At 42.5% G+C, this 27,103-nt stretch overlaps 1 protein-coding gene across 2 annotated transcripts; it reads left to right on the top strand.

Annotated features, from left to right (window-relative positions):
• The first annotated feature begins 224 nt into the window (after window positions 1-224).
• osbpl11 (oxysterol binding protein-like 11) lies at window positions 225-25,299 on the top strand. 2 transcript variants are annotated; one of them, XM_084051373.1, is made up of 13 exons: window positions 225-330; window positions 3,069-3,137; window positions 3,535-3,710; window positions 4,959-5,038; window positions 5,843-6,031; window positions 9,166-9,364; window positions 10,772-10,917; window positions 13,555-13,701; window positions 15,719-16,178; window positions 17,494-17,680; window positions 20,348-20,530; window positions 22,982-23,135; window positions 23,801-25,299. In XM_084051373.1, exons 2-13 carry the CDS (start codon window positions 3,076-3,078, stop codon window positions 23,855-23,857), a joined length of 2,040 nt encoding a protein of 679 aa, XP_083907499.1. In that variant the 5' UTR covers window positions 225-330; window positions 3,069-3,075; the 3' UTR covers window positions 23,858-25,299. The 2 variants fall into 2 exon arrangements, with proteins under 2 accessions (XP_083907499.1, XP_083907498.1); XM_084051372.1 differs by lacking the exon at window positions 225-330 and adding an exon at window positions 1,500-1,899.
• Window positions 25,300-27,103: the final 1,804 nt, after the last annotated feature.

The following is a 27,103-nucleotide window of genomic DNA, read 5'->3' as shown; positions in this document are numbered from 1 at the left end:
GTGGTTGATGCATGTTTTAAAATAGAATAATTCATATATGCAAAGTAACTAAAGTTTTCAAATAGTAGTGGAGTAATAAAAGTATAACATTTGCCTCTAAGATGTAGTGGAGTAAAAGTAAAAGTTCTGAAAATTGGAAATACTCAGTAAAGTAAAAATACCTCAAAATTGTACAAGTACACAGTACTTGAGTAAATGTACTTTCCACCACCGTCCACGCCTCCTCCTCCTCCCTGCTGATCGCCTCCTCGTCAGAACAATCAGGGATCAACCAGGAGGTGCCTGTTCGGCTGCCTTTTTCTCCCACAAACAACTGGTCTGGAACAAAAGGTAATCATTTCTCTCTATTGGTGTTCATAATTTATATTTAGTTAAATTAGTTGGATTGGGTCATCAATTAAATGATGCAGGTGTTCTTGGGGAATAATTATAATAATAGTTTTCCAGTGAGTTTTGCTTTCAACTTTCGGATCTCGACAGCCTTGTCAACTTTCCCCAAACAGCCAGTGTTGCCACATATTTTGAGAGAAATAAGCAACCAGGTCTAGGAAAACAAGCCCAAAAGAAGCAAGGCCTAGGGCACTTAGGATTAGGCCATTATGAGCAATATAACATTATAAACCTAACTAACTGTATACATTGAATAGCAAATCTACAAGCTCACAGTGCGAGTGTGTCACTTGGCGACGCGTTGTCACAAGATTTTTTCATTTTTTAAAAAACATTTTAACAACAAATCTGGTACAGAGGTTCCCTGGCACAAAACATTTTCAGATGGGGGCCCTTGACATGAAAATATTTGAGAACCACTGGTTAAAATAATTGAAAAATTGTGAAACAAGCCCAAATAACCAACTGCACTTTAGAAACAAGCCCAAAAACTGCAACCCGCAACTCATTTTTACAAGCAACTTCACAGAAAAATAAGCCCAAAGTCGCTTATAATTAGCGGACATGGCAACACTACAAACAACTTGGCCTGGAGTGGAAACCACGCCCATTTTGTTTTTTTGTATGACAACGCGGAAGTCAAACATAGCCGATCTACAAGGTCACAGCGCCTCGCTTCCGCAACGGGCTGTAAGCTTGTAGATCTGCTATTATCGACCCGCGACACCGTCGTACGGTTACCACGCCCATTATTTTACGGCAACGCGGAAGCCTTTTCTCCTTGTGAGCGGTGTCACCTGCTGCAGTGTTGCCATGTCCTCTTATTATAAGTGACTTTGGTAAATGTTGGGCGTGTTTCCTAATGTTGTTTAAACCAGTTCTTAAACATTTTCATGTCAAAGACCCCCACATTAATACGTATTTTACACAAATGCGACGCGTTGTGAGCTTGTAGATATGCCATTTCCATTTTCAAATAGCCGCAGCGCGTAGTCGCTTCTTTTTGGCTTGTTTTCATAGACCTGGCTGGTCGCTTATTTCTCCCTCTCAGAATCTGGCAACACTGGTCACGTGACTTTGTCCTCCTAGCAGCGAAGGGGCAAAGCAAAGCAAAGCAAAGCAGCAGTAAATACATGTCAGGCTAGAAGACTAGTATTAGCCACACATGCTAACACAGGAGGTACCACACACTGTCATGTTTTGTCACCGACTCGTTCATTTATTGGAATAGAAAATAGAAAACAATAGAAATAGAAGAATAAAAAGGTCATTTCAAGTCAGAGGGGTGGTTGGTGGTGGTGGTGGTTGTTTGTTTATTGCCAGCTAACACTATCCTAGCTGTTAGCTAGACTGAATCAATGCCATGACTATGCAAGGGGAACAAACCACCACCACGGCGTCTTCTTTACGCATTAATACCGACAGCAGCAGCGGTGACGCCAAGCCGGATGCTGCTGTCCTCCCCCAGAGCAGGACCCCGACGGCGGGGAGGAAAGCCTGGCAGTACAGGTAGGGTGGATGTTGTTGTTTTCAGCCTGGGAAGACAGTTTTACTCACTGAGTGCAGACTGAATGGATGGATGTGTTGTTGTGAAGTGCACACACACACACACACACACACACACACACACACACACACACACACACACACACACACACACACACACACACACACACAGAGACTGCACCTATGTGTGTTGTTGACAACAGTGCAGGCTCATATTGTTGAAGTCACTAACATGTTTGTTTACCATTATAAGAACCTAGTTCTGGTCTATAGCGTTAGAAGGAACGCTATGGACCAGATCTATTAAAAACCTCAGGTGTAAATTTACCAGTTCTTAATCCTGTCGTGATGAGACCTGTTCGTTTTCTACATTTACTAGGTTAACTGCACTCTCACCTGGTGCACGAGCCACCAGGTCTGAATGACTCGCTGACTCGTTGTCTGAGCAAGCATTTTAATTTGAAGGACCTCCAGTTTGACATGCATAGCATGAATCCACGGACACCCATTTGATGCGATTTCCAGACCCATGTTCTGCATCAGTAGTTCTCAAACTTTTCTGTGCCTCCAAAGGACTCCCAAATTGATATATATTTGGCCGCTGACCCCATCTGAAAATGTTTTGTACCAGGGACCCCCAGGTGTTCAAAAATGTAAAATCTTTTAAACACTGTTCAAAAATAGCAGATGTACAAGCTCGCAGCGTGGCACGAAGTGACGCGCTGTGAGCTTGTTCATCTGCTATTTTTTAAATAGCCAAGGTAACACATTTTACCAGGGACCTCCCGGAACCCCTCCAAGGACCTCTAGGGGTCCCCGGACCCCACTTTGAGAACCAGTGTTCTACATTACCAGGTTAACTTCACTCACGTGGTGTACCAGTAGTGAAAGGCTTCCACCCTGATCATATAATTCACCGCCATAATTGTCCAATGAAATGAGCAACGCACTGGACTGTCCAGTGCTAACTGTGTGGAGTTCAGTGACATAACCTTTGCCTCTTTCATACCTAAATGTACGCTCATAGGTTTGATGTTTAGGGTTGCCCGTTTAAAGTATACTAATTTAGTGAAATGCAATTAGCTATCTTGTAGAAGAGAAACCAAGCTGTAATCTAGGTGGCAAGAGAATTACTTTAACCACCTTTTTTTTTTACTACCTTTTTACTCTAGTGACCACATGGAGAATATTGACGGCTACTTAATGAAATACACCAACCTTGTCACAGGGTGGCAGTATAGGTGAGTAACAAGTAACCACACCTGTGTACTAGGTACTGTAGATAACAGCCTACAAAACAAAAGTAGTGCCTAAATATATGTACCACTGATGACTGGAAATATGCATGTTCCTATTCCCAACACTACACCAGCTGATTTAACTAGTTATCAGGGTTTGAATCCTGGGACGTAGAAGTTAAGGATTGCATCTTTGTTGTGAAGCGTTATGAAATGGTGAACAGTGAAATCTGCCGGTGAATTGTTTGTTTGCTATGTAAACGACTTGTCTAAGTATATACAGTACCCTGTTTATATACAGTCAAAATAAATTATGGCATAGTGCTTGCTATTGGCTGAAAAAGCTTTGTGTCCAAGTATGTGTTTATCAGTCTCCCCTTCCATTCTGACTCCTGCACAGATTCTTTGTCCTGAACAATGAGGCGGGTCTGTTGGAGTACTTTGTCAACGAGCAGTCGCGGCCCCAGAAGCCCCGTGGGACACTGCCCTTGGCCGGGGCCGTCATCTCCCCCAGTGACGAGGACTCGCATACGTTCACCGTCAATGCCATCAGCGGGGAGCAGTACAAGCTAAGGGGTTGGTTGCTGCTGTTCAAATTCATGCACACTGCACAGTACTGCACAGTACTGCACACGCGCCTGATAATAACCTTTCCTCATGTCTAATTTCTGCACCCATGGTTTCATTTGCTCAAGTTAGGTCTTGTGTTTGGCAAATATAAGAAATACACTGAACTTAAGCAGTGTTTTACACATGTTCTTAAGTTACTTATAGTTGTTGTCTTGTTGGAGTTGCTTTGGGATTCCCCTGTAAAGTGATGGGAAGGACTGTGCAGATATTATTGTTACAATTGCATCAGCTTGGGACAATGTTGTTTGTGTTCGGCTGATCTGATTTTGTGGCGGGTTGCCAGTAGTATGTCTGTATGAGAAATCTCTTGTTCAGGGTTCTTGAAAATACCTTCTTAAGATAGACAAATAGGAACATACCATACAAAACAGAAAGTTATTAAGGTCCACTCGGAAAGGCAGAGGGAATTTGTAGATTTTTATTTTTTTGAAGATTATTTTTTGGGGCTTTTATGCCTTTAATGATAGGACAGTAGACTGACAGGAAATGGGGAGAGAGATGGGGAGTGACACGCAGCAAAGGTCGTCGGGATCGGGTTTCGAACCCGCAACACGCTGTCAGGCTGGCATTGCTTGTTCCTTGTTAACATTGCATCAAACATGAAGCCTGATCTATACTTTTCTATCGCACACTGAAAATAGCAGATCACAAGCTCACAGTGCGTTGTGCTGTGACACGCTGTGAGCTTGTAGATCAGAGAATAATTATGCTTTGTTGTAGGGCACAGTGTAGTAGTGGGGTATCCTTAACTATCCTTGACTTGCTTCAGTCTGGCACATTTAGACGATGCGTTTGTACCTCCAGGAAGGTGTTTTAGAAATGACGGTGGTCTGTTTCTTGAAATTCAGTGTGTTTGCTGGTCATTCGGAGAGTGCCATTGTATTCCAACACACACGACACACACACACACACACACACACACACACACACACACACACACACACACACACACACACACAGTCCGTAAATGAAGCTGGTGGTGTTATTGTTGCTGGTCAGCTCTTTTCTTAACCTCGAGCGCTTGAGCATCATTGTCCATCAGGACATATTGATCTTGATGTTTTCCATTATCTCCAGCCAGGGAAGGAGATAGTGCACATAATCAATGCTGAGCAGGATTCGCTTGGCAGAACTTTAATGAGATTTTGTTGGGCTTTGTGCGTGTGCGTGTGCGTGTGTGTGTGTGTGTGTTAGCTACCGATGCCAAGGAGAGGCAGCACTGGGTGAGCAGACTACAGATCTGCACACAGCACCACACAGAGGCCATGGGCAAGGTAAGACAACATGCTGCATTATAGACGATCATAACGGTACACATTTCATGGATGCAAAACTCTACCTCGCTCTATCTCTCCCTCTGTCTCTTTCTGTCGCATCTTCTCTAACCATAATCACAGGGTATAATGGATGGCTTCTGATTCAGTTGCTCTCTTGCGCTGTTTTATATATGTGTCGCACCATAAGGAAATGTGGAAGGCATTGCTTTGCAACACTGTGGAGCCGTGTGTATCACAGGCTACGCTCTTCCTTCCACGCAGGAAGCGGGGGCTGCTGCAGACCTGAGTCAGCATTCGTGTCATCTCTGTTGAGCAATGAAATATTGATGCTAATGAAAGCCTCCGCCGTTCTCAATGGAAAGTTATTACTATTATTGATCCAGCTACTGTCTTGTTGTCACAAGCTATTTTGTCATGATGAGATAACAACATCATGCATATTGGAAATGCAGGGATACCCAAGATGTCCCTGTAACACAGTGTGGGTGCACAGTAAAATCCTCCCACAATGGATAACAATTGAAATGGATCAATTAACACTGAGGATTTTACTGTGTCCAATTAACATGAGTTAAGTGAATAAAGGAGTTTTGTAGGGACAATAAATCGTTTTGAGATATGGTGGCATGGCACTAATTGTATTTAAGACAGACAATTGAAACTGTTCATCCTCATTTATTTTTTATTGTGTATGGGGATTTCTACAGTAAACAACAAACATACAAAATCTGGCCCAGATATGAGCGGGCGCAGGACAAGTTTAAATCTTTGATAACTAAAAGTTTTCTCTACTCTGGGCAGTGCAATCCCCCAACCAAGTCGCGCAGCTACTCCATGACATCCCAGGGCAGTGGCAGCTCACCGATGTCCCAGCGTCGGCCCAGCCAGCACACAGCTTCCTTCTTCAATTTGTCGCAGCTTCACAAAGGCTCGTCATTGTACTCCAGCAAGAGATCCTTGCTTCCAGACCACCTGCAGGAAGCTAAAGAGGTACAGTACTGTATACAGAGTGCCTGCACGTTTACGTCAGATGAATATCACTTTATACCTTAATCACCGTGACCACTTTGAGCATGGCATTATAGGAGAACATTTAAAAAAATGACGGAACTAAAAGCTCACAACATGTTACGTTGTGTTGTGAGCTTGTAGATTGGCTATTTTTGCTATTCAAAACAACTAAATGTGAAAAATAGGGCGTACGTTTTTACACAGAGATTCTGATTTATTTTTTGCGCACAAAACAATTTAAAAGGAACACGTGCTTCTCTATTACCTCTTGCCCACCTACTCTGATGAGTGTGTGGTGTAATTTAATTTCAATCGAACCCAGTTTTGAGTTTCATTTTATTTTCAGTTAATTCCCAATGTGTCCTTCTGAGCACAAGAAGTGTCCACAAGAGGGTGCTGCGGTCTTTTCTTTAAAAGTTGCAGCATCTCGGGTTAATCGATGCAGCTAGGGGGCAGAAAAAAACACTCTTTACAGCAGTGGTTCCCAAATTTTATAATTTCAAAGACCCACAGTTTGGTATGCATTATGCCAGGGACCCTCATACGGGTCTATTTGGTTTTATTTGTACTACACTCTCAGAGTTGTCGAGCGATAAGGGTCCATTTGTTTCCTAACTATCAATACTTTAGCTGGGCACTCCGTGGAACCCCCTCAAGGACACCTGGGGGTCTGTGGACCCAACTTTGAGAACCACTTCTTTGCAACATATCTGAAACGCATCTTTCTAGGTTCAGGCAAACTTGTACTTGAGGTCACGTGATCACACACTGCAGCTCGTAGCTCTAGCTGACTCTAATCACGCTCAGCTGATTAGACGCTGATTAGACTCTAATCAGCTGTCAGTCAAAGCGGGTTTGCCCTGTGAATGTGTGCACACCGGGAACTGCCTTCCATTCCGACATCCCGCCACTCCGACTACGTGGCTTCCGCGTGCGGTTAGGTATAGGGTTAGTAACCGTCGGAAAGGCGACATGTCGGAAAGCGGACATGTAACCGTGCACACCCAGCAATGTTTGTAAACAGTTTGTTTGTTTGTTAACTCTTTAAGACCGGGAACGCATCTGTGTGTCATTTTTAGATTTCTTTGACTATTCAAATATAGCAGATATACAAGCTCATAGCGCGGCACCGAGTGCTGCGCTATGAGCTTGTAGATCTGCTATTTTTGAAAAATCATGAAAAGTTGTGCAAATATTTGAATGTTTTTCTTTTTTTTGGCGGACATTTGAAACTCAAATCTTTGCTTCTGGGGGTTCCTGGAACTAAATATTTTACAAATGTCCTAATGGGTTAACTAATTGAGGTTGAGCCTTTCCAGTGACTCAACATCTAGCACTCTTGACTCCGTTTGACCCGAATGGAACCAAACCTTACGTAGTATCATTGGTAAGACCTGTTTTAACCCTACTAAGTTCTACAGGGATGACATTTTTATTGAAGGCCAACATTGGATTTTTGATAAATTAACACAATAAGCTCAGTAGCAAACAATGGCTTATTATGGTATTCACATGTTTCATTCAACAAGGTAATCTCCACAAATCAACTCACTTGTTTGGAGTGAACCATGCATACAATTATCTCTTTATCTGCCAGAGTGTATACATGAAAAAACTCACCCACTGGCAGCGATTTTTCGATTTTCTTAACCTTTTCAAGTAGTCACAGAATATTTATCTCCAGTATGATCGATCCCCCGATGGTTGCTAATCACAGAGGGTTTCACTGTGCTTCCCCGAAAAAAAAGAAAAATGTCATCGCGACCTCCCCCTCGCTTTTATACGCCTTTGAAAATAACATGTCTCAAAAATACATAGTAAAAAAAGAAAAAGTACACAGGAGCCGAGATACAGGATTTTTAAGTAATAAGTTAACCAGGAAGTGAATGGAGCAGTAAATCTTCGGATCGCGTTATCTCTGGTTCTTTGTGAAATGTTTAATTTTCGTCCATTTCCGTCATTGGCAGTGTGAGCCTTTGCAGAATCGGATGGGAATTCCCGTCTATGGCAATGAAAGAGTTAATAGAAGTTTAGAAAAGCCCATTGTTTAAAAGTTGATGATTGCAGTATTTGTGTGTTACAGAACAAAGCAAGGAACTGTTGTAGAATCATGTTAAAAACAGACCTTATTCAAAGTTCAAGGTTGTACTTAATTGTTACATCTTGTGTACAGGTACACAAGATGTACACTTTTTTTGGTTTGGCTTCCTTCAGACAATGCAGCAGCATAGGTAATAACACAAAATACATCACAAACCCTATGGAAAAAAAGCATTGGAAATCTACTGAGGGAACTTGTCGCAAACTGTAGCACACTTTTAACACACATGTTTTCCAGGGCCCCAACTATGGAGATGTAGCTGATCAGGCGTGTCATTTCACGTTATCGTGTGTACATTCCATTCAACTAATGACTAGGGATGTCCGATATTATCGGCCTCCCGATATTATCGGCCGATATTAGCATAAAAATCGATATCGGGAAAATATCGGTATCGGTTTTTGAATTTTTTTTTTTTTTTTTTTTTTTTTTTGGCTTTATAAATAAGTTACAGGAGTTTTTACTGTATATGGTGTGTGTGATATGAAATTTAAGCTTACCCTAATCACAGTAATCCCCGCATATATCGGTATCGGTTGATATCGGTATCGGTAATTAAGAGTTGGACAATATCGGTATATCGGTTATCGGTAAAAAAGCCAATATCGGACAACCCTACTAATGACGTATAATGGCGCATTTGCCGTACACGTTAGCATTTTCTGGAAGGATACACAGAAGACCCATGGTATTTTTCCCAGACGCTATATAGATGATCTATAGATGATTTCCTCACATCAGAATAATAGTATGTAGGTTCAAATGGGCAACGTTTCCCTTAAGTCACCACCTAAAATCCTTGTCTAAACGTTAGATTTCTAGTCAGAAAAATAAAGCACCTTCTGTCCTTTTCAATTCAGTTCCTTTTATTGTCATTGCAGTTGGAACGGAAAAAACAAAAGGTGCCAATTCCGAATCCATACACAAAAAAAACAACAACAAAGTGTAACGTGTTTTGGTGCTTATACAGTATTTGTGAGTGAACAGGGACCTCTGCGTGTTTGCCCTCCAGATGATGAGCCAGGCGCAGGGCCAACACAGAGACCTGATTCAGGGTATTGAGAGCCTGCCGCCGGCTCCTGGCTTCTCTCCACTAGACCAGGACCTGCTGATGCTGAAGGCTACATCCATGGCCACTATGAACTGTCTGAACGACTGTCTCCACATCCTTCACCTACAGCAGGTTGCCAGGCAAAGAGGCACCATGGCAGGTGAGGAAAGTGTTTCATGCCAATGCTTTTCTTTGTACAGTGGTGTAAAGTAATGCATGTCTATAATATAACCATACAAATGTGTTATGTCAAACTTATGGGTGTATTTTCACATGCTTTAACAGGTGTTAAACTTGATCTGAATCAAAGCTACCATCCGTAAGATTTATGTCCTTCCCAGGATTCAGACCCAGGTCTCCCGTGTGGGAGACACATTTTCTAGCCCTGAGGCCAGGGGAGATAATGCACTTTGACCTTCAGGCAGTACTACTTGTCAAGCAGTAGTTTTCCTACCCGAACACAGTGTCTATATTTCTCAATAGAAGAGCAGGGAGGCCGACCTCCTCCAACCACTGCAGACGTGCTAGTTATATTGTATAAACATAACATACAGATTGGTCAAAATAACGTTTTATTCACTAAAATAAGTTGTGGATTGCAGCTTTAATAAAGGTTAAAGGAGGACTGTATGTCCCCTCTCTTGTTGGTCTGTCACTACTTTCTATGCAGAAATGACCTACAAATAGGGACCTTGTAAATAAGGACCATGTACAAGGACTGCTGGGCTATGCTCCATCTACATATGCAGTCTGTGTTGCCTGGACGGTGGAATTATTCTGCATTATGAATGAGAACCTGCACCTATTCTTACCACCCGTCTCGAAGGTAATTAGATCTCAGATGGGCAGACATGTCCGCCAGCTGCATGCTGCTGGGACAGGGTGCAGTGGACTTGGTTGGTACTTGTGTGTGTGATTTCTAATGCGAGAGAGAGTGACCAAACTGGACCCATTTTAAATGCCCCCATCTGAAATGTTCCACCTCGAACCCCTCTCGATATGGAGAATAGTGCAACACAGGGTAAAAAAGGCCAGCTGAGGTCCCTGCGGTTTGACGTGGAAGATCCAATTACCCAGAATGCATATTTAATTAGGCCAGACACGGGACGGCACATGGTGACAGCCAATCAGATTAAGTTGTCAAGTGACGTGTGAGGCTAATTAGAATTAGATCTGCCCACTCCCAAACATGCTTAAAAATGCTCGTGCGGCATGGAGGGGCCTTATCCAATCAGAGGGTGAGGATGCTTCCTGTCGGCACAGGCCAGGTATCGTGATACTCCCTTTTAATCGTGGGGGGAAAGGTCGGGTTACGCTGTGATGGTCTAGTGCAGTTGTCTTGGGGATAGCCACCTGTCCAGCCAGATAGCAGCCAAAGCAGTTGTGGGGTGGCGTGCAACGAATGGTGCGTTGCGTGCAGGTGTGCATGGTGGTTGTGGTGGTGTGTGTGTATGTGTGCAGCTGCAAGTGCCAGGGGCTGCAGTGTGGTGGTGGTGTTGGCGGTGGGGGGTCTGTACCATGAGCATTTCTGAACCCTCTGCCACGTTGCATTCATCCTCTGTGACAGGTCCCACCATCGAGTGGCTGGAACCTAAGATACCCGACATCCTGAAGAACGGCAGCAGTTCCCTGACGAGCTACGCAACAGGAGAGGACGCGCTGGAGGGCAGCCGCCTGGAGCTCAGCACTCCCGAGTCCTGCAGCTTCTCTGGGGTAAGACCCTCTGCTCCTGGGAAGGGTGTTGAGATGGTGTCCTGTTCATAGGTCAGGTAGCATGGTGTACTTGACGTTGGCGTACCACAGGTCTATTTGCTCATTGGGTATTGTTATACACTACATCCCTTCCTTTATTATTGCGTCCTCCCCCCCAAAACCGTACATTTTAATACTATCGTATATTACAATTGCCTTGTGACATTGGGTGGATGGTGTACGGAGGGTGTCACAAACGTAACATGCCCATATGAGGCTGTTCTGGTGCGCAGATATCACAAGCTCATGGACCAACTTCAAACTCGGCATGCATATCGCAGCGAACCCGAGGGAGTGCGGTGCCCGACTGCCCAGCACGAAGTCAGTCGGATCGGCAGTTGTCCAGAACCATTGATCCAACCGATATGCCTATGTCTAAGCTTACGTGGAGATTCGGTTTGCCAGAAACGACCGATATAACCATATATGGGCATATACTGTCAGGGAGGACACAGACAGATACTGAGATCTGCAATGGGTTCAACGGGTAAGCATAACCGGGTGGGAGCATGGCATTCCCACCTGGCATCGTTCCCAACTTGCGTGGTCCCTGAGTACGCCGGTGCCCGAAGGTTCTAATAGTTTGACAGGTCTATTTCTGTGGACAGCAGCTCATTAAAATACTTGTTTTAACTTTGTCACCTCCCACTTTCTTGCAGCCCTACCCCCAACCCCCTCCCTCAGACAGTCTCATTTAACACCAGAGCACTTCTTTCTCCATCTCTCTCCTTTATCAAATGGAAATGGAGATATTTTTCTAAACACTAAAGACTGCCACACAACAATGTGGGTCTAACTAAGACATTAGATAATGTTTTAGCCAAGACAATATATATTTTACAAACATAGAGTAGCAAGAACATCCACATTCTCTTGACTATACATTTCCTGGTTGTTGAGGTGCATTCATATTGGGTGTGACACAATTATGTTTTGAGAGCATGATTCCCATTGAGATTTGTTTTTTTACATGCAATATAAGATCAAATAAAAAAAAGTCCAACAATTCTGTTAGGTAGTTGGCTCTAAATCGATGATGATATTTAGTTGTATTTGATACAATCTGTGTTAAGAGAAAATCTGATTAATTCTGTGGTGGCTTAAAAAATTACATTAGGAAATCATGTGAATCACCGTCCCCACTGAAGCATGTCACACTCACGAGATTCCTTAGATTTCGTGACATTTATTATCGGTGTGTGTTATTTTGTTTTTTTTGATGAAACAACTGAGACCTGACAACGCTACTCTGGTAAAGAAAGAAAAAATCCAATGCAACAGAACGTGACATTGATCATGTGCGCCGGTGGCGACCGCATGTGTTATCTGTAGATGATGTCGTTAGGTCATTTCAAAGCCTGAGAATTGTGGTCGATTTGTTGGCGGCAGTTTATTTTCTTACTCTTTGGATAAATATGTACTTTTTCATCGTCAGTTGATTTCATAACCATAAATGATGTGTGAAATTGCTGGACAATTTATTTATTTTTGTTATAAAAGAAGTCTAGGATTTTTAATGTGAAAAAAACACTGCCGTGACCCAGGGGCCGTGGATTTTGACTTCAGTACTCCTGTGCATTTCTCCCGCGAAATGCAGAAGTGTGCGCTTGATGACATGAAACGACGTGTTTGATGTCATGGGCATACACTTTTACACTGCATTTTGGGGAAGAAATACACAGACGTCGGGTACTTTTTCCCACATTATGTGATCTCTCGCATCAGAGCAATAGGATTTATGTTAAAAATCTACAAAGTATCCCTTTAAGTCAATGTGATGGGATGCACAGTCCTGGTACGTCAGAAGTCCAGTCTGTTCCTATTTGCCTGTTTGCCAGAGGAACTTGTAGCTTACAAAGTGAAAGTAAAAATACACAGGCAAGACATCCTTGCACATTTTAAACGTATCGGATGGTCTGGAGAAGTAATATTGAGTCCCTAGACAAATGAAAAAAAAGTATGTAGGCAGCAAAATCATCCTGAGTACTTTTTTAATTTCAATGAAAAATCTCTGGCAGAAAACGGCAAAAAATCTGAAATAATTCTGGCAGTCATTCAGTTAAAGGAGGAGTTCACCCAAAAAATTACTTATTTTCTATCAATTGCACACCCTATGAAGCCTTGAATCCATGGATTCTTTTTTGTTTTTGTCGCATTCCTAAGCTAATAATTTGATTCCCGTCTCCTACCGGCTAATGTATCCGGCAGGAGACACAAAGTAGATTATTTGTGTCTCCTACCGGAAATACACACGGTCATCAAATTATTGTCTTAGGAATGCCACAAAAACAAAAATAAATCCATGAAATCAAGGCTTCATGGGGTGTGTAATTGATAGAAAATAAGTAATTTTTGGGGTGAACTCCTCCTTTAAGGCATCTGCCTTGAGTCTATCCAGTGCTGGACCTATTAAACATTCACTTTATTTATTTTATTTATTTATTCACTTCATTATTATTTATTGATCATTGACAGCCAGTCCAGCAATTTTGCTATGTTAACTGTATTCATTGTAGTTTCGATTCACTTAATGAAAGTACGCAAAGTAAAGCTTGTCTCACTGATTACATGGCGCCTCCTTTCACCCTACTTTACCAGGATCTGGAAAGGGAGGAGATCGACCCGGAGGATGAGGTGGAGGACACCTTCACAGAGAAGGAGGAGGAGCTGGGGGCAGTTGAGGAGGAGCGTAGCGTCATCCTACACCTGTTGTCCCAGCTCAAGCTGGGCATGGACCTCACGCGGGTAGGTTGAGTTCCACATACTCTACCAAGCATCCAAAACACAGCCGACTGATCCCTACAACGCACACAAGCACACACACGCATCTGAGGTGTGGAGAAATATATAGGGTTCCCGAGTCCAGGTCCTATTCAAGGCAGCTTTTGCATTTGGTTTCTCTCCTAAGGTAGTTTAAATAATTCTAAAACCTCTTTTATTTACATGTGTGCCTGCATATTGTCAAATTAATAAATGTAATTGAATTGAACCCTTTTAGGTGAGTGGCCCAGTTTCTTGCCAATATGGCTGCTGTGCATGGAGCCCATTCTGGGCATGTCAAAATAGGCTATTTTCTTCGCAGGATTTGGTGTAGTGGGAAAAAGGAGCAGACCCTAGAGCCCTGGGGGACTCCCTCCGGTCAACTAAATGTTATCATTGCTGTCGGGCAGAAACCTCTTATCTCCATATTCCATAGTTTTGTTTTCGTAAATCAATGCCCTACTGACCATACTACAGTGTCACTCACAAGCATCAAAAGTGCAGATCCACAAGCTTGGTGCAAAGCAACACGTTTTGCGCTTGCAGATCCTGTGTTGAATCTTGAAAAGTAATAGTTTGACGTATGAGGTTTCCACCCGACAGACGATAAAGGGTTTAAGTTGTTAAAGTAGGAGGAATTTTCAAGTGAAAGATGATGACTTCATGATTCATTTCTGAACAAACCCACATACACCTCCTCAGCATTCAAACTTGTGATCGATTTGTGAGGAAAGGGTAATTAATATATAATTGATCAGGTCTAACTGGGTTCTCCAACCCTGTGAGTCACATTGAGCTTTGAGTTTCTTTTTGGCAGGTCAAGTGTATTGCAGACCAGCAAGAGAGAGTGCTTGTTCTGGACATCTGTTTTCATGTTGCACTCATTCTAAATCAACGTTTGAATAGATGTTGCTGTGTTGACAAATTGACAAAGAATAAAATAAAAAACAATAAATGCAATATTTGTATTGTTACATATTATACATGGGTACACAAGAGGAACATTCTTTTGGTTTTTGGTTTCTCAACATAATAACAAAGACATTTGAAAGAATAGCAACAATATTAAGATAAATAAAGTAAATAGCAAAGGACGTACATAAGAAAGTTTCTGTATATTTTTGGTATTTTAGTTCATTTTGCGAATAGACATTATAGTTTTAGTTTGGGGGGTTTCTAAAGTGTTGTTTCTTTTATTTTAATTTCAGCTAACTACAATGTTCAAAAAATTGTACCTAGTTTTAGTTATCTAAATTGTGCACAGGGCTGCCTGATTCACACAACCATTCACAATGAATTTTATTTAACAGACCTGGGCACAAACAAGCTCGGAGGCGAGACTGAAGTCTCTGTGGAGACATTCTATCCTGCAGTGTCAGTTTGTGCTCGTGCTTGGATATCCTGCTCTTAGGTTTCCGTCTGATTTATCGAAGTTGCCTTGGGAATCAATGGCTTATCTTCAGATGGAAACAAAGTGGACATTGAGACCCTCGGGTCATGTGCGAGTGTGTTACGTTTCGCATGATTTCTCTGTCGCCAGCTGCTTTATTTACCATTGGCTAACCAAGTGATTGTGTTGGTTGCACTGGGGTGTGTATGTAAGTGTTTATATAGAAGGATACGTCATGCATGAAAATACTTGACCTTTACACAAATCCAAAGAGCAGTGAACAAGGAAACTGAAAGAATCTCACCCCTAAATTACATTGTTGCATTTCACTCTACCATTTTATATATATTTTTATATATATCAAATGTTTCCCTAATGTTGGCTGTAATTACATGCCCATTTACACATTCACTGCCAGGTACTATGCATCCGTTTTCTTATTTATTTTTTATTTCAAAATACCATCTACAAGCTCTGTAGATCTGCTATCTTTTCTATTTGTCATACGATTAAATGTATAGGGCTCAAGTGGTTGATATTTTTCCATTGTACTGGATGTGATTGATCGAGAGAGTTTGATTGATTTATTGATCACCACTACTCTTCTTCCAGGTGGTCCTGCCTACATTCATCCTGGAGAAGCGCTCTCTGCTGGAGATGTACGCTGACTTTATGTCCCACCCGGACATTTTCGTGGCCATCACCGACGGCACTAGCCCGGAGGACCGCATGGTGCGCTTCGTCGAGTACTACCTCACCTCCTTCCACGAGGGGCGCAAGGGGTCCATCGCCAAGAAGCCCTACAACCCCATCCTCGGAGAGACATTCCGTTGCTCGTGGAAGGTCCCTCGGAGGCCTGACCCGGGGCCGGCCAAAGAGCCGGGGTCGGCCAAAGAGCTCGCTCAGGACCAGGACTGCTATTTGCGCTATGTCGCCGAGCAGGTGTCCCACCACCCCCCCGTGTCTGGCTTCTACGCCGAATGCCAGGAGCGGCGAATATGCGTGAACACCCATGTGTGGACCAAGAGCAAGTTTATGGGAATGTCCATTGGAGTCACCATGCATGGAGAAGGTAAGCCCACGTAGTGCTGCAAGTGAGTCTTTACAGAAGGGACCTTGTGTGAGCGATCCTCAAAGTCAAACTTCTTGTACTACTAATTTTCTTGCCTCATGCACAGCTAAAGCTATCTCTCACTCAAAGCCTCCGACCCCAGTTGCCTATTCTCTCAAAGCTTGTTTGGCTGACAATCACTCCTGGATGTCTCAAAACAGAGATTCTTCTTTTTGGTCCCCTCAGTTCAATAACCCTTATTCTAGACAGTCTCCATGGCAACCAATGTGATTCCTGTTGCTAGAAACCTGGGTGTCCAATTTGTCTCTGAGCTTTGTTTTGAGACCCAGGTAAGTTTTATGATAAAATAGTTTCTTTCTACAGAAAATCATAAAAATGTTAATAGTCGCTTAGATTGCTGTAAGGCCCTGTACTCTGGTCTCAATCAAAGCTTAATACAGTATCAACCTGCAGTTGGTTCAATATGCAGCAGCCAGGCTCATCACTGGTACTAGGAGATTCGAGCACATAACACCTGTTATGGCTGCACACTGGCCAGTCTCCTTTAGGTTTGATTTTAATAATAATAATAATAATAATAATGCACTTTATTTATAAAGCACTTTACATTTTTCCAAATCTCAAAGTGCTACAAAATTAAAATCAAGGCATAGCGGAAAAAAAACAATAAAAAAAAAGTGATAATAATAATAATGAAAAAACAACTACATTATAATAATACAAGTACATAATGATAATAATGACAAAAAAACAAGTACAGGAGACATTTCTAGACTAAAAATGGGTCTAAAACAAACTATAACTAGGGCACTGACAAAGGTACAACGATCACAGTAAGATTAAAAAAACGCTTTGTTAAAAAGGTGCGTTTTGAGTCCGTTTTTAAAACTGTCTGTGGACTGGGGCGCTCTCAGGTGTACAGGGAGGGCGTTCCACAGACTTGGGGCTGAGTAGCTGAAAGCCCGGTCGCCCATTGTGCGCAAGTTGGTGTCGGGGGTGAGCAGAAGGTTGGTGTTGGATGAGCGGAGATTTTAAGATGTTACTGCTAATTTTTAAAGCTCTTATGGTCTGGCACCTATATCTATTGATATGCTAACACCCTATGTGCCAGTGCGTACCCTGAGGTCATCTGGTCTGGGTCTACTGGTTGTTCCTCAGTCTGGGTAGGTGACCAAAGGAGACGGGGCCTTTGCCATCAAGGGCGGCTCCCAGACTCTGGAATAGCCTACCAAGGACGTTCCTTAATGTTGAACCCACCATCATTTTGTGCGCTTTTTCATTGATTGTGCATGTTTGTTTCTATCCGTCCGTCCAGGCTGCCTGAACGTGCTGGAGCATGACGAGGAGTACACCTTCACGCTGCCCTGTGCCTATGCCCGTTCCATCCTCACTGTGCCCTGGGTGGAGCTGGGTGGAAAGGTCAATGTCAACTGCCCTAAGACTGGCTACTCTGCTGTCATCAACTTTCTGACCAAGCCCTTCTACGGTGGCAAGCTGCACAAGTCAGTCCCTCCACGCATTTCTCACTGTGTTCAACCTGATGAATGCAAATCACACTCTTCAACCCATTTAGACCTGAGGCCGATTCTAAAACCTAGTTTTCTGAAAACGTTCAAATTCTTAATTTAAAAATTAATAAATTGTGTTGCTATATGTATAGCAACAACTAATGAGACACAGAGGTGGCTCCTGGATTGAAAGGTATAACAACGTATAACAGGTCTAAATGGGTTAATGCCGATGCCAGATTACTGAAATGATTTCTTTGCCATAGATTACATTGAGCGTATTTAGCACAATAGTGGAATTGTGACGCTACAGTCATGTTTTAATGTCTGTAGAGTGGTTATGGGAATGGAACATTTGAAACGTAAATGCCCCTTCCTCCCTGACAAAACATGGTTAGGGGAATCAAACTTTTTAAAGTTAATACCGATTCCTCCCTGAAAAAACAAAAATCAAGTGTACTTATGGGTGTATAATAGCACAGAGTAGTAATGAATTGAGGGAAAACTTCTATATCCTGCTGCTTGTGTAACTTTGTGCATTATTGATGGCGTGGTTTTATAATAGTTATCATTTATCCTGTTTCTTAACAACATAACATGCAACTGTTATGTTGGAGACTGCAAAACAAAAGAAAGCCCCTGCTCAGTAACACATCTGAACACACTACACGCAAAAACCTGCCTGCACATCCTGTCACAAGGAACTGTATGTGTTCCCTTGAATCCCTGCATATCGTTTAACTCATATTGGGCCCCAAATGAAGGTGGTAGAGCAATAACAAGGTAACAAATGGACGTTACAGTAAAGATGACTTTGATTTCTGTGGCTGACCTTTGGTGTAGATTGCTGAAACACAAACTCATCCAAGCTATCTTGGTACTAGTGAAATCTCATTGAAATTGGTGACATTGGTATGAAATTGGTGACATTGGTATGAAATTGGTAACATTGGTAGGAAAATGATAATGGATGGAAGGGTGAAAGGGCAATACGACTCTTGGGTGACCAGCACATTGAAATGCCTGACCTCTGTGTGGTGGAAAGGAGTTGTCTAACCGTGCCCTCTGCATCTCACTTCATGACTTCTCAGCTTTCCAAAGGTCCATTTGATTTGATTTATTTGAAAAGCAAAACCACATCGTTACACTTACAGCAGTTCGAGGATTACACAAGAAAGTACTGAGACTTATTTCCTTTGACGTCCTCTCACATTTAACATTCAATAAGTTAACAATACATTACAATACTAAACGCATGACAATAACATATGCTAGAGATGCACGGATCGCGGTTTTAGCCGCGGTTGCCGCAGTTAACAGCGGTTTGGGTGGATTCGGGTCAATCCAATATAATTATTAATTAATATCGGATAAACCGCGGGTGAAATATTGCGTTAAATAAATTAATGACATCTAATATCCATAAAATAGCTAAATCTCTGCGTGCTTGTGTCTGTGTGAGTGTGTAGAGCAGCATCTGTGCGATGCGATCACAAAATGCATTGATTTAGCCTATGGAATGTCGGTGGCTTGGTGCGTCTTTTTTCTTTTTTTTAAACCTCTGCTGTGCTGGCAGCAGAGCAGTGCGCTCTGTATGTTGGATGCCGCATGTGTGTTGGATGCCTGTATGTTGGATGCCGCTCTGTTCATCGCAGCAGAGCAGTGCGCTCTGTATGTTCAGCGCAGCACCAGTTTAAAAAAAAGAAAAAAAGACGCACCGACATTCCATAGGCTAAATCTATGCATTTTGTGATCGCATCGCACAACTAATACTAAAACTAACGGGGAATAGAGCGTCGCAGTTCCCGCCCACTTCCTGGTGCAGGAAGTAAATACTCAATCCATTTTTCCCATTGACTTTTACAAAGATATTTATATAAATTAATTTAAGCCTAGAATCAAGCTATCCAGGATCCTGGTGAATCATGACCATAAAACGTTTGATTCTGTGGAAAAACTTTTTTGAAAACGGCAAAACAAAGGGTATTTATTAAATATAGTATATCATATCATTAAATATAATATTTTAAAAAATCACAGAAAAAAAGGTTTTATGGTCATGATTCACCAGGATCCTGGATGGCTTGATTCTAGGCTTAAATTGATTGATATAAATATTTTTGGAAAAGTCAATGGGAAAAATGCATCGAGTATTTACTTCCGGCACCAGGAAGTGGCGGAACTGCGACGCTCTATACCAGAAAATAATAATATTTTGACATATGGGAAAAACGGTTGGTGCGGATATTTAAATTGGATAATATAATTATTGCGGTTGGATAACGGGCGGATAATTAATTTGTACATGCGGATTCGGGTGACGTGAAAGGCCATCCGCGCATCTCTAACATATGCAGTACATACATACAAACAAGTGCTCCCTTGTCTTTCCCTAGACTAATGACCCTCTATAGGGGAACCTTTTCTAATGGACATGCTTTTGTCTGCTGCTTAAAAGACCTCAGATCGGTTGTCAGTTTTCACACTAATTTCGAGGTTGTTCCACTGTGTGGCTCCTATTTAAGTAAATGATCCCTTGCTCACTTTACTTTTAAAAGCCGGATGGCTCACATCTGCTTTTCAGTAAATAAAATGTTCATGTTCACTGCAAAATACCAGCCAATGGTGCTCTCAAACATACGTTTTCCTGCCTAAATGTAGGGTGACGGCCGAGGTGAAGCACAACCCCACCAACGTGGTGGTGTGTCGTGTGCAGGGTGAGTGGAACGGTGTTCTTGAGTTCGCCTACACCAGTGGAGAGACGCGGGTGATCGACGTCACAAAGCTGCCAGTTACCAAGAAACGTGTTCGACCCAACGATAAGCAAGCACCCACTGAATCCAGGTAAGGAAATGAATTCAATCAGGATTTATCAAGTATGAGTGGAAAGCCTGCAGGAGGAACGTGTCCTTGTCGCTGCAGTTGCGACTCCTACTGGTTAGCGGTGTTAATTTCGTCGACTAAAACTATGACGAAAGATGTTTGTCGACCTTTTTTCACTGACTAACTAAGACAAGTAATTTTATGTTTGGTTGCGCTCGGGTGTTGCGCTCTGAAAATAGCAGATGTACCGTACAGTAGATTGGCTATTTTCAGCCTACAACCAAGTGTAAAATCAGGTCTTACGGTGCGTTTTAACAGCGGGCGATACTGGGCGCCCACTTTGCCCAATCGCCGGGTCTCATAGACTTTCTTTATCTTTTTGGACGGTATCGCCCGCTGTTAAAACGCACCGTTACGCCAAGCCCGCCAAAATACATTTTTGTCGACAAAATCAACTGTATATTTAGTCGACTAAAATCGTATGATATTTACTCGACTAAAACTTTTCAGATGACTAAAACTAAATATATCCTTTTTTCAAAAGACTATAAATGACTGAAACTCAAAATCAAAATTTGCTGTCAAAATTAACACGGCTTTGTCACTGCAGTTTTATTTAATTTCAAGTGAACCTGTAACCATGTGACAACAACCCTCAGATCAGGAGCATTATACCCAGGGGTGCACATAACTTTTTAGGTCTGGTACGCAGAAGAGCACCTGGACATGTGACTTGGTGCGCATGGCGCCCCCCCCGTTTTGTCAACGGGGGGGGGGGGGGGGGTGCAGCCCGGACAGTTTTGTCAACGGGGGGGGGGGTTCAGCACGGTGCCCACCGGACAGTTTTGTCAACGGGGGGGGGGGGGGGGGGGCGAGAAAAAAAGGACGCTCTGCTTCTAAATTCCGCCGATTCTCGCCGTTTTTTTTCTCACGCTGTTACATAAAGCCCCCAAGGTTGGTGCCCTGTGCTGCTGCGCTGATTTTATCCGCCATATTGGGACGTTCACGGCATATTTTGCACCATTACGGCGCGTTCATCATCGGTGACGAGTGCCTCTAACAGCCGCTGCTGGCTGCGTGCACGCACCGAGGCAATGCGAGGCGACGCGAGTCATATCTCTACCCCTGTGCCTAATGGCTGTACATGGGGCCGACGGGTGCTTTAGAGTGATTGTGTGAGTGTGGCTTCAGGAAGTAAATTCCTAGCCTCGATCTCCAGGCTTTTATTTTTTAGTTTTGCTAAAAAATAAAAGCTTGAAAATTCCTGTCCCAGCTGTTGGTGCGCAAAAGCGCCTCGCGTCGCCTGATGTGGTGCGCATTTTTTATTTTGGGTGCGCATGCGCACCTGCGCACCAGTTATGTGCACCCCTGATTATACCAAATTAATCACACCTGTGGGTGTGGCGACACTTTATAAGTGCGTCACACACCCACACACTCCCTTTTTCTTCCTCCTGGTCGGTAAGAGCTTATACCAACTTGTGATTTGACTTATTTGAACGTCAATTCATTCTAACAGTGTTTAACAAACAGGCTTTATTGAGAGTTGGCCATTCTGTTATATGAATAGCTGCTGAGGTATGTGTCCTCGTGTCCGGGTAGCTCAGTCACCTTTGGACCACAAGGTGATGGGCTCGATCCCGGGCACCGCCAACTCAGCGCATGAGCACTGCTTGGGTGTGTGGCAAGTTGTGTGGTAAGTACTGGGAGCTGATGGTAGGTGTGGTGCTCCACCTCAGCATTCCATCTCCCAGGGGTTTATCTAGCGCTTTGTATCGGGGATAGACTCCTGCTTTCTTGGCTGATACCGACAATAAGCCTCTCTGACCTACTTACCTACTTACTGTACTTATATTTGAAGATCCATTTGAACAAGTTTCTCTTTTCTATCCGAGAAAATGTATCCAGGATCGACTAAGAAGCGGACTGTCCCCTCTTGCTCTGTCCTTCTGGTCCCTGTCCCTTCAAACTCACAGTACAGCTAACACATGTGACAACACACTGTGGAGTTATTGATGGAGAGAAACAATGAGTCACATTTTTAAATGGTGTCTGCTTCCAAGAAGATCTAGAACTAATTGTTATTATTACACCTGTTAAGTAAGCAGCAACAAGGAACTGTATTGCAATTGGTAGACAGGCGGATACAGATATCTCCATATATGGGCACAAAAGGGACAATGAAACAAGGCCCCCGACACTATGACTCAGACAAATCGGGCGGATTGGCGGTGTGACTACTATTAGTGCTATAACTGCATGGAAGCTCCTGAATATTGTTAACAAACTTTTGAACAAGTCATAAATGTGAAATACTAATCAATTAAGTCAATTTAATATTAACTGGAAAGTGTCACCTTAATTATTTTGAGCAGTATAGAACATTCCTAATCAAAGATATTGTTGAACATTCCTGATCTGAGATATTGAACACTTCTCTTTTAATAACTTGCTGGGTGTGCTGTGTTCCAGGCGTCTGTGGCAGTATGTGACCGAGTCATTACGCCAGAAGGATATTGACAAAGCCACTGAGCACAAGAGGATGCTTGAGGAGAGACAAAGAGCAGACGTGAGACACCGCACGGAGACGAACACACCATGGAGAACCAAATACTTTGAGAGTGAGGTATGTGACAGAAATTGTGCTCCTTCCCTATTCAGTCTGTGTGGCAAGCTACATAATTTTCTATTTATTTATTTAACCTTTATTTTTCAAGGAAGTCCCATTGCAATACGAATCTCTTCTACCTCTTTTTTTTTTAAAGGGAGATTGGCCAATGCATCAACATCATGAAATGCTCTCTCAAAGACTAATGAAAAATGTATCACTGCCATTGTAAATTGTACATGTTTATTTTTGCATGAAGAATACGATATATAATAACACCACAGATCTTGGAACGTAATTATATTAAATTGTGTAGACAAGCAAGTGGGATAATAGTCGCATCTTCATTCCAAACCCATGCAAAATATAAAAACCTGTCTAAAGGTCCTTACACACCGGGGGCGATTTTTTTTCATGCAAATAATGTTTTTTTTAAAAACCTTATAAAGTCAATGGAAGCTTCCACATCAATTTCGCAGAGCGAAAAAGCGTCTTTTATTTATTCGGACCGCATCCGAATTTTGCGTACATTCGCATAATCGCCGGTGTGTAATGACCTTTAACCCTCTAAAGGCAAGCGTAATATTGCTGATACATCTCTTTTTAACCACTTACTTCATTGCCCTGGTCAAAATACATTACGCTTTCATGTTGTTGTGTTCTTTTCTTTTGTCATTTTCCAGGCTGACGGCTGGGTGTATCACAAGCCACTGTGGAGAAACCCTGCGTTTAAATCCTAGTCTCATCGCCTATAGTCACAAAATTATTGTGGATGCAGGACTATCTCCCTCTTGGTATGTGTGTGTGTGTGTGTGTGTGTGTGTGTGTCTGTTTGACTGTGTGGGTGTGTGTGTGTGCGCGTGCTTGCTCATGTGTGCACGCATGTAGGTGAGAGTTTTGAGATGCCTGAAATGAAGCATGACCTCAACTGACGTGCAAACAAAGGCAACGTGCGATGGGAGAGAGAGAACATCATGACAGGTATTCTCAAATCTCGTTCACTTTGTCTGGTAGGCCTCCGGTAGTACAAGCTTTTGTACTTAAGGGTCACTTTTGTAAACTCCAGTGTCGAATGGGACATAATTCTTGTACAGATAAAGGTACATTATTTACACAGCCTTAAGATTGTCTGATGAAATATGCAGTTAATGTGGATTGTGCTCATCAATCTGGGGAGGGAGGGCTATTTTTCCCTACTTGTTTGCGATACCATACTATGGGAAAGCTACTACTCTTAACTTATGTAACCATTGAGGTGTTTGATATCAGAGGTTGTAAGGCTTGTTTTGAGAAGAAGAGAATTAGGATTTTTTTCCTTCTGGATTCCCTGTTTTTAACAATCATGCATCAACCATTTTCAGTATTTATTTATTTTTTTGCCACATAATTACCCACTTATTTCATCTACACTTTCACACCCCCAAAACGAAACAATACTGAGGTGTGCCTCCTCATTATGGTGACCTAAAGTGTCTGCTGGCAAGGTTGTACAGCAAACCAAAATACACATCTCGTAATTAGAATGTATACGTACATGTCTGTTCTCGTCAACAAAGCATTGATGCTCCACCAAGATCCACTGGCGAGCCCTGAATCCCTCTATTAGAAGGTGGAAGCATTTTAGTGCACCATTTATGAGATCATTGTAAGAGAGCAAACTGGCTGGACCTGTTTTGTCTGTTTCCCCCACTTATTTTCTCCATTTCTTGAGATACTGTCATTGATGAAGTTTAACACTCGCACTACTCTTAATGCTGTGTTATGGTTTGGTACTTTTTACCAACATGTGATCTGTTTTTGACGATGCAATGATACCAATACAGTCAAAGTACCTTAAAGGCATGTTTATCATTGGTTGACAGGCAAATTTAACTGAATATTTTGAATGAGCAGTTGGATCACTCAACAATAAATGTATTTATTCCGATATGTCGTGTTCATGCGAAAGATAACTACTCCTATTTTATGAATCTTAACACCTGTTTGATTTTGCAGTGGACAGAAGAATTCTTACATGCATGATAGCAAAGTCCCTTTTTGTTCAAGTTGAGTACTGAAAATATGCTATTACTGTATGTATTACATGAATTTATAAATGTTCCTTGTCTAAGCTCTTAACCAAATTTGTTTTCTAAATGCAAATAAATCTATTTTTTTTCCTTTGAAGGAATGTGTATCCCCATATCTTGTAGCTGCAGTTATTTTAAGAGCAACACTTTGTGTTTAAAACGTGCTCCGCTTGGCTTGTCTCTTGTTTTTGTTTTTTTCCGAAAGCAAATCAAAGTACCCTCATGTCAGACCTTTCACAAAACCAGAGACTCAGCCTTGTGGTGTCCCAGCATCCCTATCTCCTGAGCGGTGGCGTCATGCAAATAGAACCTGGCTGGGGGTGCAGGAATAATTTTTGGTGGCATCCAATTTACTAAGCCCAGATCCGCTTGCCCATTGGCTTTGTCAACATCGTAAGATGTAAAGTTAGAAACTCCACTGGGTATTGTGGTGCAGTCACTGCAGTGGTATGGTCCAGGTGTGCCTTGGGAATTTGTGAGAACCATTATTATTGCAATATTATACAACTTTTGTAACCAGAGACTGCTGGTATATAATTACAGTGACAACCAAAAGTGTTTGGTGGTGTTTAATTAATCTAGTAGGTTAAGTTTAGGCATGGGACTCCCGAAAAAGCAGGCGTATGTCATGCATAGGGTAGCGTTCTGGGACGGGGTTGCACCCAGCATGGAGGTCAGAAAGACAAATTGTTACATACGTAATCACGCGTGTGAAATCACCATCCACCGTAGCAGCTCTAGCTACACTGCACATGGGCGATACCCCCATTTTTCAGGGGTTATATCCAGAAGGAGTTATGTTTACCAATGGTTATGGCCCCTCCTTGGGACCCAGCACTAACCAAGTGCATGCACTACGCTATGGTCCCAACCCTTCTATACAGTAAGTGCATGACTTTGGTGAACAAAAAAACAAGTGGTGGTATAACGACACCCACAGCAATATTGGCAAATCTAATGGGCAAGTGGAACTGGGCCCCTCCCCAATGCTAACTTCAACTTCTGTTAAATGTCTAAGCTGCTGGTGTAGCTACGCCATAGGGTGTATTTTAGTGGAACATTTTAGAGGGAAGTTTTGTGTGATAAAGAGCAGGTGTGAGAGTCAGTGTGCGTGTGTACATGTGAGAATGAAATCGTACCTATCCTGTGTATTTGACTTAACAATTACTGTAATTTGCATATATCATACACAGTATTTAATTACGTTGAGATAAAGGATTTAATTATGTTGTGTAAGTCGTGTAAGTCTGGATCCCTAGTGGACGGATCCAGACACCATTCTACCAAAAGATATTCCCTCATTTTGTGTTTTGATGATGGTGGTGGTGGAGGGCGCTGTGTAACGTGTTGGTCCAAAATCTCCCATAGGTCTCGAACTGGTTTGAGGCCATCGCATATTTTATTATACTCATTGATTTGGCCCTCTAACGGCCGGGGCAAGTGGACCCAATCTATGCCGGGAGAATTCTCCCCACAGCATAACAGAGCCCCCCCGGACACCCTCACTTTAGGGGTCAAGCATTCAGGCCTGTACTGTTCTCTTTGTGTATGCCCTGCACTCCCCCACTTGTTGAGATTATGGTGAAGGATGACTCATCTGACCATATCACTTGTTTGCACATCTCTGTAGACCAGTGCCTAATGGTTTTTGTACCACTGAACTCTCAAATGTCCATTTGTCTTTGTAATGGTGAGTTTGTGCACTGCAGCCCTACTGTTACTTCGCTTCTATGCAGTTAACAGATTGTTCTTGCTCCTGCATTGACATTCCCAGTCACCTGAGGACTGCTCATATGGTTGTCCTTGCATATCGCACTAATGCACGAGCATCGCGATCATTAAATGTTCGCTTTCGACCACATTTTCCATCTGTACTTACTGATGTCTTTCCGATAAATCGAAATACAGATGTCACTT

The sequence above is a fragment of the Gymnoscopelus microlampas genome, assembly GCF_963454915.1.
Source record: "Gymnoscopelus microlampas genome assembly, chromosome: 24".
In the NCBI taxonomy this organism is placed as follows: Eukaryota; Metazoa; Chordata; class Actinopteri; order Myctophiformes; family Myctophidae; genus Gymnoscopelus; species Gymnoscopelus microlampas.
The sequence above is the reverse complement of the archived record's forward strand: the minus strand, read 5'-3'. Positions and strand labels throughout refer to the sequence as shown.